Here is a 16,810-nt window from a genome sequence, read left to right as displayed (position 1 = left end):
TACTCAAAGTAAATGAGTAATTGCCCCACAAATTAAAATAACAAGAAATGGTACACTGTCTAAGTCTTTGTATTTCATTTCATACGGCTGATGGAAATTTCCCTGCAGTGACCTCTCAGGGACCACTGAAGAGGCTGCATATGTGGAGCATCTCTGACTGCATCCTCACCAGCAGTGTGTCGGACCCCCCAACGATGCTCAGGCCCAGTCCTGTCCGCCCTTTGGAAATCTCAATAGTTGTTTCACAGCCTGGGATGATGGGGCAGGTTGCAGGATCAGAAGCAAAGACTGCTGGTGTTGACGACCTGCTTGTGCCTAAAAGTAAGTTTAAAGTGAAATACAAATAAAAATTGATCAGAAGGCATATACATCAAACTCACCACACTGGTTGCCTTGGGGGATGGAGCAGAAACATGGGCCCGAGTTTGGGGACAAAGAAGACTTCAATTCCACCATAATCTTTTAGTTGTGTCTAAAACCATCCAACAAATAATTACATCATCATTGTTACCTTAGTGTGGTGGGTACAAAATTACCTGTAAATTATTTTCTGCACTATTCTGTATTTTTCTTTAATTACTGGAGATAATAGGTAAAAGGAATGAGAACAGAGTTGAACTGAGCTGCTAGTTTCACTCTGATATTCTATGTTTCATGGGAGCCAAACAAATCTCTGAAGAAATTTTGATTCGTAAAACTTAGAACTGAGATATGCAGTGGAGGCCTAACTCACATTCAGGGAAGACAAAACATAAAGAACATCAGTAATTCTGGTCATGGTGCCTGCCACTCATGGCTTTTTAGATTTCTGATTTGGTTTTCTCTTTATGTAATCAAATCTGTAATCAAATCATACATGCAACCGGATTTAATATCTGGGTTTATAACACATTAAGTGAGCCCCACCTGAAGTTTGTTTCTTAATGTCTCAATGTTTTATAAACTTGAATTTACTGGTGCATATATGCTCAAAATTAAATAAATAAGATTGGATTATGAAAAAATAAGGAGAATATAATCTCATACTCTGCTGTATGAGAGTCTTCATATCATGTTTGGTGATATACCAAAAAGTATATTCAAAGAAATATTCATAAGCAAATAGCATATTCAGAGAAAGTTGGTAGACTTGATAGATTAGCTTTAGGGAAAACGTTCTTTTTAGGAATCAGAGGCAGACTAGTTTCTTGCTCCTGAAATGGTAAGAAGAGGTGAAAGATATCTTCCTTTATGCTATGTTTTCATTTAGCATCTTATATGTTTATAGACACGCTATTTAGGGATCAACTTAATATTGAAAAATTAGAAAATTACTATATTTTTTAACATTTTGGAGAATTATTCAGTCTTTCTAAATAAAGGATTACTTCCATTAGATGTTTATTACTTTAAGTTTTTTAGCAATAAAGTCCAACTGTATAGTACAGGGAACTATATTCAATGTACTGCTGCTGCTGCTAAGTCGCTTCAGTCGTGTCCAACTCCATGCAACCCCATAGACGGCTGCCCACTAGGCTCCCCTGTCCCCGGGATTCTCCAGGCAAGAACACTGGAGTGGGTTGCCATTTCCTTCTCCAATGCATGAAAGTGAAAAGTGAAAGTGAAGTCCCTCAGTCGTGTCCGACTCTTAGCAACCCCATGGAGTGCAGCCGACCGGGCTCCTCCGTCCATGGGATTTTCCAGGCAAGAGTACTGGAGTGGGTTGCCATTGCCTTCTCCGATTCAATGTACTAGGATAAACTATAATGGAAAGATATAAAAGAATGCGTGTATATATATATGTACACACACACACACACACACACACACATATACAACTGAGTCAGCAGAAATTAACACAACATCATAAATCAACTATACTTCAATTTAAAAACAGACTTTTAAACCAACTATATTACAAATGTTTTAAACTGCTGTTTCATTAAAAACCTGTCAAAAGAACTGAATGTTTCAGTTTAGAAACTAAAAGAGCTTTTTTCTCCAAATGCAGAAAAAGTGTTTTTAACTACTTTTTTTAAATGCCACAAAGCTTGAAATGTATTCTTTTACTGAAAATCAGTGTGATTTTTCTGAAAAAGAACCTCAAAGGAATAATTTGCCTCAATATATGAGACTGACATTTCAATGACATGTGAAATGGTCAGCCCAAGCTCCATATCCAACCATTTCATCTACTTTGTTCTCTTCAACAGTATCTGCTGTTTACACCCAAAGGAAGAACTCATATCCACTGTGTACATGTGGCAATGAGCAACATTTTAGGAGTCTGATATAGTGCCAGGCAAAGTTGATTCTACCAATGAAGTGGTATCATTGTATCCATATTAAAAATGAGAATACTGATGTTCCAAGAAGTTACATTACTTATTCAGTAGTGTAAACAAGGAATGTACAAAATTAGATATCTCATATATTAGTAAGATACCTGGAGTCACAGATACTCTTAGCAAAAGATCCTTGGAGAGCAAAGAGTATCACTCCTTTGTCTTAGAGTTGGGTGAGCAGAGGCTTAGAGTGGCTGGATGGGTTCCCCAAGGTTCTATGGCTGGTTAATGTACAGCACCAGATCCCTTCTCTTTATACCATCCTTTCACCAAAATGCTGTCGGACTACGGCCTATCAAGCAGTGGACTACATACAGGCAGATGGCTCCCAAGCAGGGACTTGATACCGAGTCTGAACACGCCATGTGTGAGAACCAGCAGGAGACAAGCCCTTACTTCGCATGGGCTCTGGTTCCGGAGAGCTAGACGGTGGGGCCGCTGGAGACTGGGGGCTGCTCTTTTTCTCTCCGTTGGCTGTACCAATTCCTGAAGTAGTAGCCTGGGAGTCTGGATTCTCAGCACGAATCGTCAATTTCACTTTTGTCTTTGCTGTTTTCAGAAGGTTAATAAACTGGCAGGGGGTTGGTGTGGAGGAGAAATAAAATTAAAGGCAAGTTAGTAGACTTGCACACAAAAAAAGGCACTATGACAGCTGCAATTGGAAACATCTATGGTTGAGAGAAGAGTCAGAGGCAAACTTTTTCCCTGCCAGGACTCAAGAGGTCAAGAAAGAATGGCTGCAGTTTCTAGTTTTTTAAATTTCCTGATACTGATTAAGGCCAAAAAGTCTACTTCAGACTATATTCTTCATTATATAAGAAAGAGCTTTCACTTGTAACATTTCTAATTAATACTGTTCATTTCTCTGGATCCTTACAACCTTAGAAGAATATGGGGTGCTTTACCCACTTCTGATCATAGCAAACACCCTCTTCCAACGACACAAGAGAAGACACTACACATGGACATCACCAGATGGTCAACACCGAAATTAGATTGATTATATTCTTTCCAGCCAAAGATGCAGAAGCTCTATACAGTCAGCAAAAATAAGAACAGATGTGGCTCAGATCATGAACTCCTTATTGCCAAATTCAGATTTAAATTGAAGAAAGTAGGGAAAATCACTAGAACATTCAGGTAAGACCTAAATCAAATCTCTTACAATTATACAGTAGAATTGACAAATAGATTCAAAGGATTAGATCTGACAGACAGAGTGCCTGAAGAACTATGGACAGAGGTTCCTTCCTGACATTGTTCCAGAGGCAGTGATCAAGACCATACCCAAGAAAAAGAAATGGCAAAACGGTTGTCTGACAAGGCCTTACATATAGCTGAGAAAAGAGACACTAAAGGCAAAGGAGACAAGGAAAGACATACCCATTTGAATGCAGAGTTCCAAAGATAGCAAGGAGAGATAAGAAAGCCTTCCTTAGTGATCAGTGCAAAGAAATAGAGGAAAACAATAGAATGGGAAAGACTAGAGGGCTCTTCAAGAAAATTATAGATACTAAGAGAACATTTCACGCAAAAATGGGCACAATAAAGGACAGAAATGGTATGGTAACAGAGCAGAAATATTAAGAAGAGGTGGCAAGAGTACACAGAAGAATTATACAAAAAAGATCTGCATGACCCAGATAATCACGATGGTATGATCACTCACCTAGAGCCAGACAGCCTGGAATTTGAAGTTGAGTTGGCCTTAGGAAGCATCACTACGAACAAAGCTAGCGGAAATGATGGAATTCCAGTTGAGCTACTTCAAATCCTAAAAGATGATGCTATGAAAGTGCTGCACTCAATATGCCAGCTAATTTGGAAAACTCCCCAGCGGCCAAGGGCTGGAAAAGGTCAGTTTTCATTCCAATCCCAAAGAAAGGCAATGCCAGAGACTGTTTAAACTACCACACAACTGCACTCATCTCACATGCTAGCAAAGTAATACTCAAAATTTTCTAAGCCAGGCTTCAATAATATGTGAACCATGAACTTCAGATGTTCAACCTGGACTTAGAAAAGGCAATGAAACCAGAGATCAAATTGCCAACATCTGCTGCATCATCAAAAAAGCAAGAGAGTTCCAGAAAAACATCAACTTCTGCTTTACTGACTGTGCCAAACCCTTGACTGTGTGGATCACAACAAACTGTGGAAAATTCTGAAAGAGATGGGAATACCAGACCTCCTGACCTGCCTCCTGAGAAATCTGTATGCAGGTCAAAAAGCAACAGTTAGAACTGGACATGGAACAACAGACTGGTTCTGAATAGGAAAACGAGTAAATCAAGGCTGTATATTGTCACCCTGCTTATTTAACTTATATGCAGATACATTATGTGAAATGTCAGGCTAGATGAATCACAAGCTGGAATAAAGATTGCTGGGAGAAATACCAATAACCTCAGATATGCAGTTGACACCACCCTTATGGCAGAAAGCAAAGAGGAATTAAATAGACTCTTGACGAAGGTAAAAGAGGAGTGAAAAAGTTGGCTTAAAGCTCAACATTCAGAAAACTAAGATCACGGCATCTGGTGCCATTACTTCATGGAAAATAGATGGGGAAATAATGGAAACAGTGACAGACTTTATTCCTTTGGGCTGCAAAATCACTGCAGATGGTGACTGCAGCCATGGAATTAGAAGATGTTTGCTTCTCGGAAGAAAAGCTGTGACCGGTAGATAGCATATTAAAAAGCAGAGACATTACATTGCCAACAAAGGTCTGTCTAGTCAAAGCTATGGTTTTTTCAGTAGTCATGTATGGATGTGAAAGCTGGACTATAAAGAAAGCTAAGTGCTGAAGAATTGATGCTTTTGAACTGTGGTTTTAGAGAAGACTCCTGAGAGTCCCTTGGACTGCAAGGAGATCCAACCAGTCCATCCTAAAGGAAATCAGTCCTGAATATTCATTGGAAGAACTGATGCTGAAGCTGAAGCTCCAATACTCTGGCCCCCTGACGTGAAGGCCTGACTCATCTGAAATGACCCTGATGCTGGGAAAGATTGAAGGCAGGAGGAGAACGAGACAACAGAGCATAAGATGATTGGATGGCATCACCGACTGGATGGACTGAGTTTGAGCAAGCTCCAGGATTTGGTGATACACAGGGAATCCTGGTGTGCTGTAGTCCACGTGGTCACAAAGAGTCGGACACGACCGAGCAATTAAACTGAACTACTTCTGTTTCTATGGACAACCTGAAGCAGCTTACATAAACATTTTTAATAAAATGGGAACATTTATGCTAAAAGCAAGATAAAGAAAACTATGCAAGAGAAGAATCAAGCCAAATGGAATGTTAAAAACATACACATGTGGGTTAAAGAATAAAACCTATACAATTATTAAAAGTGGTGCTGTAAAGACTGGACAGCTACGTGTGAAAGAATGAGAACACTTTCTAACACCATACACAAAAATAAACTCAAAATGCATTAGAGACTTAAATGTAAGGTCAGAAACTATTAAGCTCTTAAGAGGAAAATAGGCAGTGCACACTTTGACATAAATCACTGCAAGATCCTCTTTGACCCACCTCCTAGAGTACTGGAAACAGAGAAAAATAAACAAACGGGACCTAATTAAACTTAAAAGCTTTTGTATAGCAAACTAAACTATTAATAATATAAAAAGACAAACCTCAGAATGGGAGAAAAAACTGCAAGCGAAACTGACAAAGGATTAATCCCAAAATACACAAGCAGCTCATACAGTTCAATAATAGAAAAACAAAAACAGTCCAATCACACACTGGGCAGAAGACCTAAAGAAGATATCTTCTTCTCCAAAGAAGATATATAAGAAGATGGCCAATAAATACATAAAAAGATGATCAATATAGCTCATTATTAGAGAAAAGAAAATCAAAACTACAATGAGGTATCAACTCACACCAATCAGAATTGCCATTATTAAAAAAAAACAAAAACAAAAGAAACCACAAGCAAAAATGCTGGAGAATATGTGGAGAAAAGGAACCCTCTTGCACTGTCAGTGGACATGTAAATTGGTACAGCCACTATGGAGAACAGTATGGAGAGTCCTTAACAAACTGGGAATAAAACTACCAGATAAAAACCCAGCAGTAAAACCCAACGATCACACTACTGGGTTTATACCCTGAGAAAACCACAATTCAAAAAGACACATGTACCCCAATGTTCAATGCAGCACTGTTTACAATAGCTAGGACAAGGAAGCAATCTAGATATCCACTGACAGATGAACGGATAAAGAAATCGCAGTGTACCACACACACACACACACACACAGAGGAATATTACTTAGACAGAAAAAGGAACAGATCAGTTATAGTGAGGTGGATGAACCTGGAGTCTGTTATACAGAGTGATGTTAGAAAAACAAATATCATAGATTAACGCATATATATGGGATGTAGAAAACTAGTACTGGTGAACTTATTTAGAGGAAAGAAATAAAGACGCAAACATAGAGAACAGACTTGTGGACACAGTGGTTAAGGAGAGGCTAGGAGAAATTGAGAAAGTAGCACTGCCATATTTATACTATCCTGTATAAAATAGATAGCTAACAGGAAGTTGCTATATGACACAGGGAGCCCAGGCTGGCACTCTGTGATGACCTGGAGGGGTGGAATTGGGGGTGGGGAGGCTCAAGATGGAGGAGATACATATATAGTTATAACTGATTCACACTGATGTATGGCAGAGACCACCACAGCACTGTAAGGCAATTTTCCTCCAAAATAACATAAACTGAATTTTAAAATGATTTAAGCACCTTGCTGGCCAATGTATAAATGGACACAGTGACACACCAAATCTCAAAGAAACACAGTTTGTTTGTTTGTTTTTCTAGCACTTACAAAAGGCTCAAGTGAAACTCCCAGTAAGTACAGTATTAAGATCGCTTTTGAGAACGAAGAAACTCAGGCATAAACTATTTATCCACTTAAAAGTTATAATAATTTAATGTCTGAGTCTTAAAATCTGTTTATAAAGCAATATAAATAGTGGATTTATAGGAGCAAATCCATAGACAGTATTAAAAAGCAGAGACATCACTTTGCTAACAAAGGTTCTTATAGTCAAAGCTATGTTTTTTCCAGTAATCATGTACGGATGTGAGAAATGGACCATAAAGGAGGCTGAGTGTTAAAGAACTGATGCTTTCGAATTTCGGTGCTAGAGAAGACTCTTGAGAGTCCCTTAGACAACAAGCAGATCAAGCCAGTCAATCCTAAAGGAAATCAAACCTGAATATTCACTGAAAGGACTGATGCTGAAGCTGAAGTTCCAATACTTTGGCCACTAGATGTGAAGAGCCGACTCATCTGCATAGACCCTGACAATGGGAAAGATTGAGGGCAGGAGGTGAAGAGGGCGATAGTGCACGAGAGGATTGGATGGTGTCACCGACTCAATGGAGATGAGTTTGAGCAAATACAGGGAGATACTGAAGGACGGGGAAGCCTGGTGTGCTGTAGTTTACAGAGTCACAGAGACAGACACGACTTAGTTCCTGAACAAAAACAACACAGGAACAAATATTCATTAAAAATATTCCTTTGGTTTTTTTTTTACTTTTGGTTTTTTTTAATACTAAGTTGTCATTTGTTTAGAAGTTTGAAGTTTTCCTACAGGAAAACTGAAATGATATTTATCAAAAGTGCCCACTGAATACTGAATTTATCAGGTAACAGGAAAAACACTTAACATCATCTTAATTAGAAAACAGAAAGTAGAAATTAAGTACTTTTCAAATCTCCTCTCTTCCTTGCAGATATCTAATACAGCTACACAGTTTTGATCCCATGACTGACCCCCACCCCCACACACTTAGCCATTTCCAAGGATGAGTTCACAGTACCATTTGCTTTCTTTTGGATAATTACCTTTTCAACAGGATAGCCAACAACAACTTCATCATCTACAGCCAAGATCTGATCTCCAACTTTCAGCCGTCCATCCTAGATGGAAACATGGAAACTTTTGAGTGATTTTACAGACAGAATTCCCTTCCTCACCAGTTTCTGACTGTAAGAAGGGGGAGGCCTCACCTTGGCTGCTGCCCCATGCTCTGTTAGACTCTTTATGATGACCCCACTGACTGTATCTTCTTCACTTATGGCAATGCCCAAACCCCCCTGATCCTATAGAAACAAAAACAGAAACACTTAGGAAATGTGAAACATAAAATTTATCCAAACAGAAAGGTGTGTGACCAAAACTTCTGAACATCATCTTCTTACTCAAAGGCTAGAAAAGCAATTAAAGGTGTTCTAAAATCCACTCTTCGAAATCCCCTTAAGCAAACTTTGAATTACTTTAGTGGGATTAAATTTCTCCTCCATCAAATATTCAAATATTCTCATTCCTCCCCTATGTCTAGTACCTCTAGTATTCAGTTGTGTCCGACTCTGCGACCCCATGGACTGCAGCACTCCATCCTTCCCTGTTCATCACCAACTCCCAGACCTTGCTCAAACTCACGTCCATTGAGTCAGTGATGCCATCCAACCACCTTATCCTCTGTCGTCCCCTTCTCCTCCTGCCTTCAATCTTTCCCAGCATCAGGGTCTTTTCTTTTCAGCACATATACCAAGTAACATATCTCTAGTCACTTTATCAGTAGATTCAGAAAATAAAAATGTATTCAACAACTTAATGAATGTACGTTTGAGAATTCAGTTCTGTATAATTGGTTAAGTGACTCAAAACCAAAGCACACTCCTGCCTCCTCATTCTGGCTTAGACATAACACTAATACCGGTCCTTGCACGCCTGTTCCCCTATCCCTTATCCTTCAGCAGACAGGCTGCCCTGACACATGCTCTGTGCTTTCTGGGGCTGAAAATCCACACTGGTTACTTCAAAGACTTGAGTTTTGATTTGATACAGAGTGAAAATGCTCTCAACTCATGAGTCCAAAGACTTACCCTGAAAACCTGCCAAGGCTAGAAGAGCTACACCCACTTTAGCTATATTTTCCATACTTTCTTTTATCAAAACCAGGTGTTCCATAATGCTGGCTTTTACCTCTTCTTAGCATTTATATGAATAAAATTTACCATAGGGTAGTGAATATTTTCATTCTGGTTAGAGCAACTTCCCTCATTACAGTTTCCATCCAGGCAGACAGAAAGCAAGAGACAAAGGAGCTTACATGAGAGCCATGCTTGCCATGGACTTTTAGGATCATGGCATCGAGGTAAAGCTTCATCATCATTTTAAAGATTACGAATACCGCTGCTTTGCTGACAGAGACCATTAATGCTTGATGACATTCCAGACTGTCACTGCACGTCCTCCCTACCACCACTCTTTTCATGTGCATAATACAGAGACAATTACACAGGTTTACGGTAAGCAGAACTCAGCTATAATATACTTGCGGGCTAGATCTGGGAATCTAGATATGTGACTTAACATCCCTAAACCTCTAAAATATCCTGTCCCCTCTCCTCTGCTGTCTCAGAGGACTCTCTCTGACATGGCAACAGAATGAGGGATGCTGGAATGGACATGTATGGACTTTTTGACAGAAAAGCTTTAATGACTTCTGTTCTTTTCCCTTTACCCACAACACAAACTGCCCATGACAATGTTTCTTAAAAGTATATGATAAGATCAGAGCAATCCATTTTTGTACAGGGTTATTTATTAAAAAAATAAATAAATAAACCAAGAAGAATCAGTATTTTTTTCCACTAAGTGCTTAACAAACTTTGACCACATATCAGGCATTATGCCCACCAGTTTAGAAACAACTCATTTAACCTTTATAATTACAATATCAAAGGTAAGACTATCATCTCCAATTTACAGGTAAGAAAAATGGAGGCAAAGCAAGATCACAAAATGTGTTAAGTCTGTAACTGATGAAATAGGATTCATCCCAGTCAGACGGCCTTTGGTGCCCTGCCTTGGAGCTGGGGAGTCTAGGAGGAAAGCACTCCTTTCTGCTGCAGCATTACACATAAAATCCCTCTGTTCCCCTCATTCCACCTCCTCCATTCCTCTCCTCTTCCCTAAGCATGTCACTGCTCTTTCTGTTTAGCCTGTTCATCCACTGTCCACCTGCATTCCAGCATGAACCTGCAGCACCTAAAAGCATTTACAGGATTCTGTTCAACAAACCACCTCTTTCAAGTGGTCACTTGAATCCAAGGTTCAGATCTTTTCAAAAGCAAATACCTCAACGATGCCTATCAATGAGACTTCTAGGCATTTGGGCTTTTGGTCTGACAAAGGACAAAGCCTGTAACTTGTTTAATGTTTTATTTCGTCCATAGCAAGTCCTTGTAAATAAATTAAACATGAGATCACTAAATGTCATACCTTGGGATAATCATAAAAGCAGGAGAAGCTGGGCCCCTGCTCAAGTATCAATTAGCACAATGGTTATCAAACGTCAGTGTATGCTGGCATCATGGAGAAGGCTTATTAAAACATGAGCCGAGGGCACACCCCAGAGCTGCTCCTTCGGGAGATCAGGGTGGGCCAAGCACCTGCAGTTCTAACAAGCTCTCAGGTGATGCTGATGCTGCTGGTCTGTGGAGACTAGTTTTGGGAAACAGTGAATCAGAACACCAGTGTCAAGGTCCTCACATCATTTCAGTCCAATTCTAAGCAGATTTACCTTAGGAAGTTCTAGATGTTGCACGTTTGTCAACAAACTGAGGTCAACAACTGCATCAGAAGTAGTAACACTCGGTTCAGCCTGGCAGAGGGAAAAAAAGCCACAAAACAGGCAAATGTTATGTCGTTTTGCTTGACTAAATAGTTGTTTATTGTTGTTGTTTAGTTACTAAGTTGTGTCCGACTTTTTGCGACCCCGTGGACTGTAGCCCACTAGGCTCCTATGTCCATGAGATTTTGTAGGTAAGGATACTGGAGTGGGCTGTCATTTCCTAACCTGGGGGATCTTCTTGATCCAGGGACTGAACCCATGTCCCCTGCATTGGCAGGTAGATTATTTACTGCTGAGCCACCAGGGAAGCCTCAAAGGGGCCGCTTAATTAACATTATTTCATATGCTATATTCCATCATTATAATTTTAATACTTCATGATGTTTATGAACATTATATCTTAAAGATATGAATGAGGTGTGATTAGCCAGCAATTATTTTGGAGCACAGAAACATAAAATGCTTCACAAGACTGCATGGATTTACTCTACAATGATGCCTAATTGTTACCCAGCTCCGAACAGCGCAAGCACTGACATACAGAACACCAGCAGAGGCTCCATTCACTGTGTTTTACTGTGCTAGACATCAAGTGAATGTAGGAGCTGTTAAATGTTTTACCTGAAAGTTGCTAAAATCCATTTTCTTGATGGACATTTTTGGTACAACTCATATGAAAATAAAATTTTCTCCTTTACAATCTTGAAAAACCACTTGATTCACTCAGTTCCCCACTATGATCAGTGAGTCAGTTCACTGCATGAGACAGTGATTTGTGCATCTTAAGTACAGAAAAGCCTAACGTTTAGATATTAATTTAGGGAAGAGTGTTTCCAATTCATACCCCTTTCCACTGACAGTATCATACTGCCTCTAATTTTAAGTTTTCATTCTCTATCTCCTTTTACTCATTCTAAACAAAGTAAACACAAAACTTTCACCAAAACTCTCTTAAATTTGTGTCATCCTCTGGCCACTGCCTTCTCTTTCCTCAATTTCTTATCCACCATTTGCTTTATCAAAGTCACTAATAATCATCTATTTGCAAATAAAATGAACCCTCTTTATTCACCTTCTCGCAGTATTCAAGGCTGTGCTATATATACACCCTTTCTCAATGGAGCCCTCCTCAGCTGCTGTGCGACCCACCCACCTGATTCTTCATTTTGGACTTGTCAATTCTCCTTACAACTGATATCACACAATTCTGACCTCGGCTCTCATCTTTTCTCAATGTCCTCCACAGACAGAGCCTGAGCTCCCATGGCTCCCAAGTTGGCATCTATGGGGATTCATCTCTAAACTCGAGACCAAACGTCCCTGTGAACACTTCTATCAAGCTTTCCAATGGACACTTCATTCTTTTTATTTATTTTTTTATTTTTTTAAATTTCATTTTATTTTTAAACTTTACAATATTGTATTAGTTTTGCCAAATTCATTCTTAAGCTGCCTCAGAGAGAAAGTTCTCTCTTTTTAAATAAATACCTGCTTCTCTTTTTTACTTTTTCTATTTTGATAAAAGATAACCATCTATTAAGTCACCAAATCAGACATCTGGAAGCCTGGTACATCTCATGTGTTTCATTCTCCAGCCTATGCTCAGCCCCCAAATGGTACCTGGTGTTGGATGAATACATTCTCAACCAGTCATTTTTCCTCACTGAATATATTTAGTTAGGGATGAAGTAATATCTATTTGGGTTCTAAAGACCTGACACAACCATTTCTTCTCTCTCTCTATTTTTGGGCATCAGTTCAGGTCCTCCATATCTATCCCGTGAATTACTTGAATTCTCTTACTCCCTTCAACTTCTCTGTCCTGCAACCTGTGATTTTTCTCTGTACCATTTCCAGAGTTCTTAAAAATAATCTTCATTCTTTGAGTCTGCAAAGATATAGCCTAAAACACAAGGTCTGCATGGTGATCCTCATGATCCAACCCTACCTGTTCCCTGCCTCCCATTGTTCAACAGGGCTCTGCAGTTATCAATTCTCTGCATTTGCCAGAGCCTCCAGCCCATCCCTCAATCCATGTCCTCTGCTTGCAGTGTTTACGGCCCCCAAGACACCTACTTTCAATGTACACCTCATGTGCGACCTCCCCTATGTTCGCATTCTCTCCCCAGAGGGAACACTGTCAACTCCTTTTCTGCCTTCATTATTCCCTTGACAGGCTCTACTAATAGGCTTCATGTAAGCCATGCTTATTTACATGAGTGTTCCATAAACTAGGCTATAAACATATTGGGGATCAAGAGGATCAAGAAATTCACTTCTCCCTCATATCCCTGAAAGGGCTCTATAATTGTTAGCTAAATTAATAAGTGATGCATAAACTAAAGCTTCCCAGAGAAATAAATATAAGCTACAAACCTCCTTATTTTGGAGATTCTCCGAGGTAGCAGGCAAGGGTTCCACTGTATGCCCAGGACATACAGCCATCTGACTCACCGCATCTTTATTTCTAAAGGAAAAAAAGAACTAACCTGTAATATCATGACCATTCATACTATTTTCATTCTTTAGTTTGAAGACTCAGATTATTAGACAAAATTCTGTAGCCACAAAGACTTGGAACTACAACACTTACACGTTCGTATATGTTTCATTTTTATTCAAAAGAATAAGAATTGAACGGCTAAGGAAAAATATTTATAAACCAGGAAAAGAAAATGCTCACCTGATAAAAATTATTTTTACTTTAGAAGGGGCACATTTGATGATTGATGAAGCATTCTGATGACTTCTTCCATATAAAATTTGACCATTGATCTATGAGAAATAAATATCATTTATTGAGCCCAGAATTTTAATTTTACAAATTTTTATCTCCTTCCTAATGAAAAGGACTTCCCTGGTGATGCAGTGGTAAAGAATATGCCTGCCAATGTTTGATCTTCTGGGTTGGGACGATTTCCCCGAGAAGGAAATGGCAACCCACTCCAGTATTCTTGCCTGAAGAATCTCATGGACAGAGGAGCCTGGTAGGCTACAGTCCATGGGCTCACAAGAGTGAGCTAGGACTTGGCAACTAAACAACAACAATCTAATGAAAAGCATATTTTTTTTTCTTCCTTTAAAATAGTACATACATTTTGTTTCCCAGAACATGAACCTAACTTTGATTCTGAGTTAAGAAAAAGCTCATGTTGAAAACCAACATTAAAATTCCATGCATGTAGTCTGATCTCCATGGACTAACGAGGCATCACTTGGACTGACTACAGGAGAAGTATCCAGGCAGGCAACAAGCTTCTAGAATACTCTGCACAAGCAAGGGCTCTGCAGAGGCACCTGTGATCAGCACAGATCATCCTGGGAGGGCCTGACTATCACAGTTCACAGTTAATGTCAGAACTCAAGGCCTGGGGGTAGGCCACTGGGAGAAGCAGTGCTGGTATACCCAGGCTTCAGGCAGTGGAAGGTGCTTAAGCAGCACACTACCTAGCGGAGACTGCCAGTCACCCTGTCAGGTAGCCGCTGCTGACTGAGCCTTCCTAGCGAAGAGGGAAACGCAGGAGGCATGGGAAAATGTGCTAAAGCAATGTAAAGACACGTGGATCCCAGCCTATAGGAGGCAAGGACAAAAAAAAATCAAGTGAACACAATTCTAGACACTATAAAAGTATGGTCTGCAAGTTTATTTTGCTTGGTGGGCTGAATTACTGTTTTTGTTTTTTAGCCTTAAATTCAACCCCACAACAATCCACCCCCATCAAGTCTACCATGAGGGATTCAACTTCTAGAAGGTCCAGTGATCAGTCTCATTACAGGGGCATGATTGGTCATTTGGCTTTTTAAAAGCTCCTAATAAAAATGCAGCACACACTAAAAAATGTTTTTGAAGTGTGATCTTTATTACTGTCTTGGGGAAAAAATTTTTCTGGTGCTACACAGTCACAACCTTTAATGGAAGTTAATGGGAACATGGGTGGTACTTACTAGAGACTTGGTCTCGAGCCAAATTTGCTGCAATGCATCTTTGTTATTAGGTGAGTGATAGTTTTCTCAGTCACCATATGAGACCCAGGTGGGTTTTCTGGAAACTGATGGCTCTGTCACACCAATTCAGTGGGAGTAAATGCAGTGTTTGCCATAAGAACTTACCTCTAGAAGCTCATCTGCAATCTGCAGTTGACCATCTTTCCCAGCTGCTCCATTTGGATCAATCCCCACTATAAAAACACTCATCCTCGATCGGTCTTTGTTCCCAGCAAGACTCAGACCCAAACCACTACGACCTTTCTCTAGTTCAATCATGTGGAGCTCGCCTGTGAGGGTTCCGTAACGTTCTCTGATATTTTCTGCACACAACAAGAACAAAAAACCACAGGGAGTAAGAGATAATTCACAGCCAAATGCTTTACTCTGGAAGGTTATTGAGAATGGCATTGTAAGGCCATGACTGTACCAAAAAATAATTCTTAGTGGTTAAGGAAAGCTAAACAGACTGGCCTCCTGGGCATCAAGACTGGTTTCCTAGAGCACCCAAATTCTGAGTAGCTTTTCTGCCCCTAGGATGCAGAGAGTACGGTGTCTGACTAATCAGTTCACCTGAGGTGAGCAGACCCAAAGAAGTGAACCATGTGATCACGTGAATAAGCTCTCCAAAGACTGTGATTAAAACAGAAAGTTACTTTATCATTTGCAGAGAACAGAACATCCAGAGGATTTGTCTTCCCTGGTCAGGGGAAACTTTTCTCCCACAGCAACACGGACACTGCACATTGCATTATGCTGGGTGGTGCTTGCTACGCAGATCCAGATTAGATGGAATGGGTTTTCTGATTGCACAGAGCCATCCAACCAAGACACATGGACGTACCTGTTCTCATTAAATGAGACCTTTCATATCTCCCATCTCCCATGTTCAAAAGATAGCGTTTATTCTGTAATCCGGTAGGTGTCCCAGGCCCAGATGACAACCAGCCAGTGGCTAACACCTACCACCAGGCACGTGAGGGAGCTAATAACCTGCTTTCATGAGACATTAAGTTTTGGAGTGGCTTGGAATATGATAATAGGTAACTGAAACATTCCATTTCATGTTTTCCTCAGAGTACATTCTGTCCAGTTTGATGGATTAGCAAAATATTCTAATTTCATTAGATATAAGACTAAGAAAACTGCAAACTTTACAAATCATCCCTTAGAAAATCTTACTAAAGGGTTAATGTCATGCATTCTGCATTAATTCTTAATTGCATCAGTTTCATAAACTGCCATTTCCTGATTCCTTCTAGAATCTAGCAGTACAAATTTTATACTTTGTACTTCCCCAAAGCACATACCACAGTATTCTTAAGGAAAACAATTACATTTTTTTAAATGAAACTTTTTAAAGCACTGACACATAACTTTGGTTTAACCTCTGTAAAATGGCTTATTTTGTTAGGAAACAGAGACACTCCCATGATTCTATCAATAATTGCCCTCAAATGATTCCTGTGCATCAGGCATCGTGCTCAGACATTATCTAATTAACCCTTAGCAACCTGAGGCAGAAAGCGCATTTAAAAAGGGGAATAACCACCATGCTACAACTTAGAGGTCGTTAACCAACTTGCCAAATGCCCTAACCTTTTAATCTCAACACTTACACTATGTTACCGTGTTAGTACAGAAATACCTAAATTCCAGGCTGTTTAAACAGCAACAACAAATGCATTTTATAATGAGGAATCTGAGGCCTAAAAGGGGTGATGCTCTGTTGGAGACCATGAGAGGGCGGATCCAATAGAGCTCCTGAGAGAGTGCCCTGACCACCTCAACTTGCAGAAAAATGCAAAGCGTGCTTGAA

At 39.8% G+C, this 16,810-nt stretch overlaps 1 protein-coding gene across 13 annotated transcripts in view; it reads right to left on the bottom strand.

Moving 5' to 3' along the window:
• Positions 1-16,810, bottom strand: part of MPDZ (multiple PDZ domain crumbs cell polarity complex component) — a 168,079-nt gene that overhangs the window by 17,672 nt on the left and 133,597 nt on the right. For all 13 annotated transcript variants that reach the window (XM_044939853.2, XM_044939850.2, XM_025281520.3 and 10 more), the window contains 8 exons: positions 15,118-15,314; positions 13,691-13,782; positions 13,384-13,474; positions 10,957-11,037; positions 8,375-8,467; positions 8,210-8,284; positions 2,721-2,895; positions 170-315 (listed from right to left, as the gene is read on the bottom strand). In XM_044939853.2, the coding sequence (XP_044795788.1) occupies positions 170-315; positions 2,721-2,895; positions 8,210-8,284; positions 8,375-8,467; positions 10,957-11,037; positions 13,384-13,474; positions 13,691-13,782; positions 15,118-15,314 (950 nt within the window). The remainder of the gene's footprint in view (positions 1-169; positions 316-2,720; positions 2,896-8,209; positions 8,285-8,374; positions 8,468-10,956; positions 11,038-13,383; positions 13,475-13,690; positions 13,783-15,117; positions 15,315-16,810) is intronic.

Source organism: Bubalus bubalis, chromosome 3, assembly GCF_019923935.1.
Source record: "Bubalus bubalis isolate 160015118507 breed Murrah chromosome 3, NDDB_SH_1, whole genome shotgun sequence".
NCBI classification, from domain to species: Eukaryota; Metazoa; Chordata; class Mammalia; order Artiodactyla; family Bovidae; genus Bubalus; species Bubalus bubalis.
The sequence above is the reverse complement of the archived record's forward strand: the minus strand, read 5'-3'. Positions and strand labels throughout refer to the sequence as shown.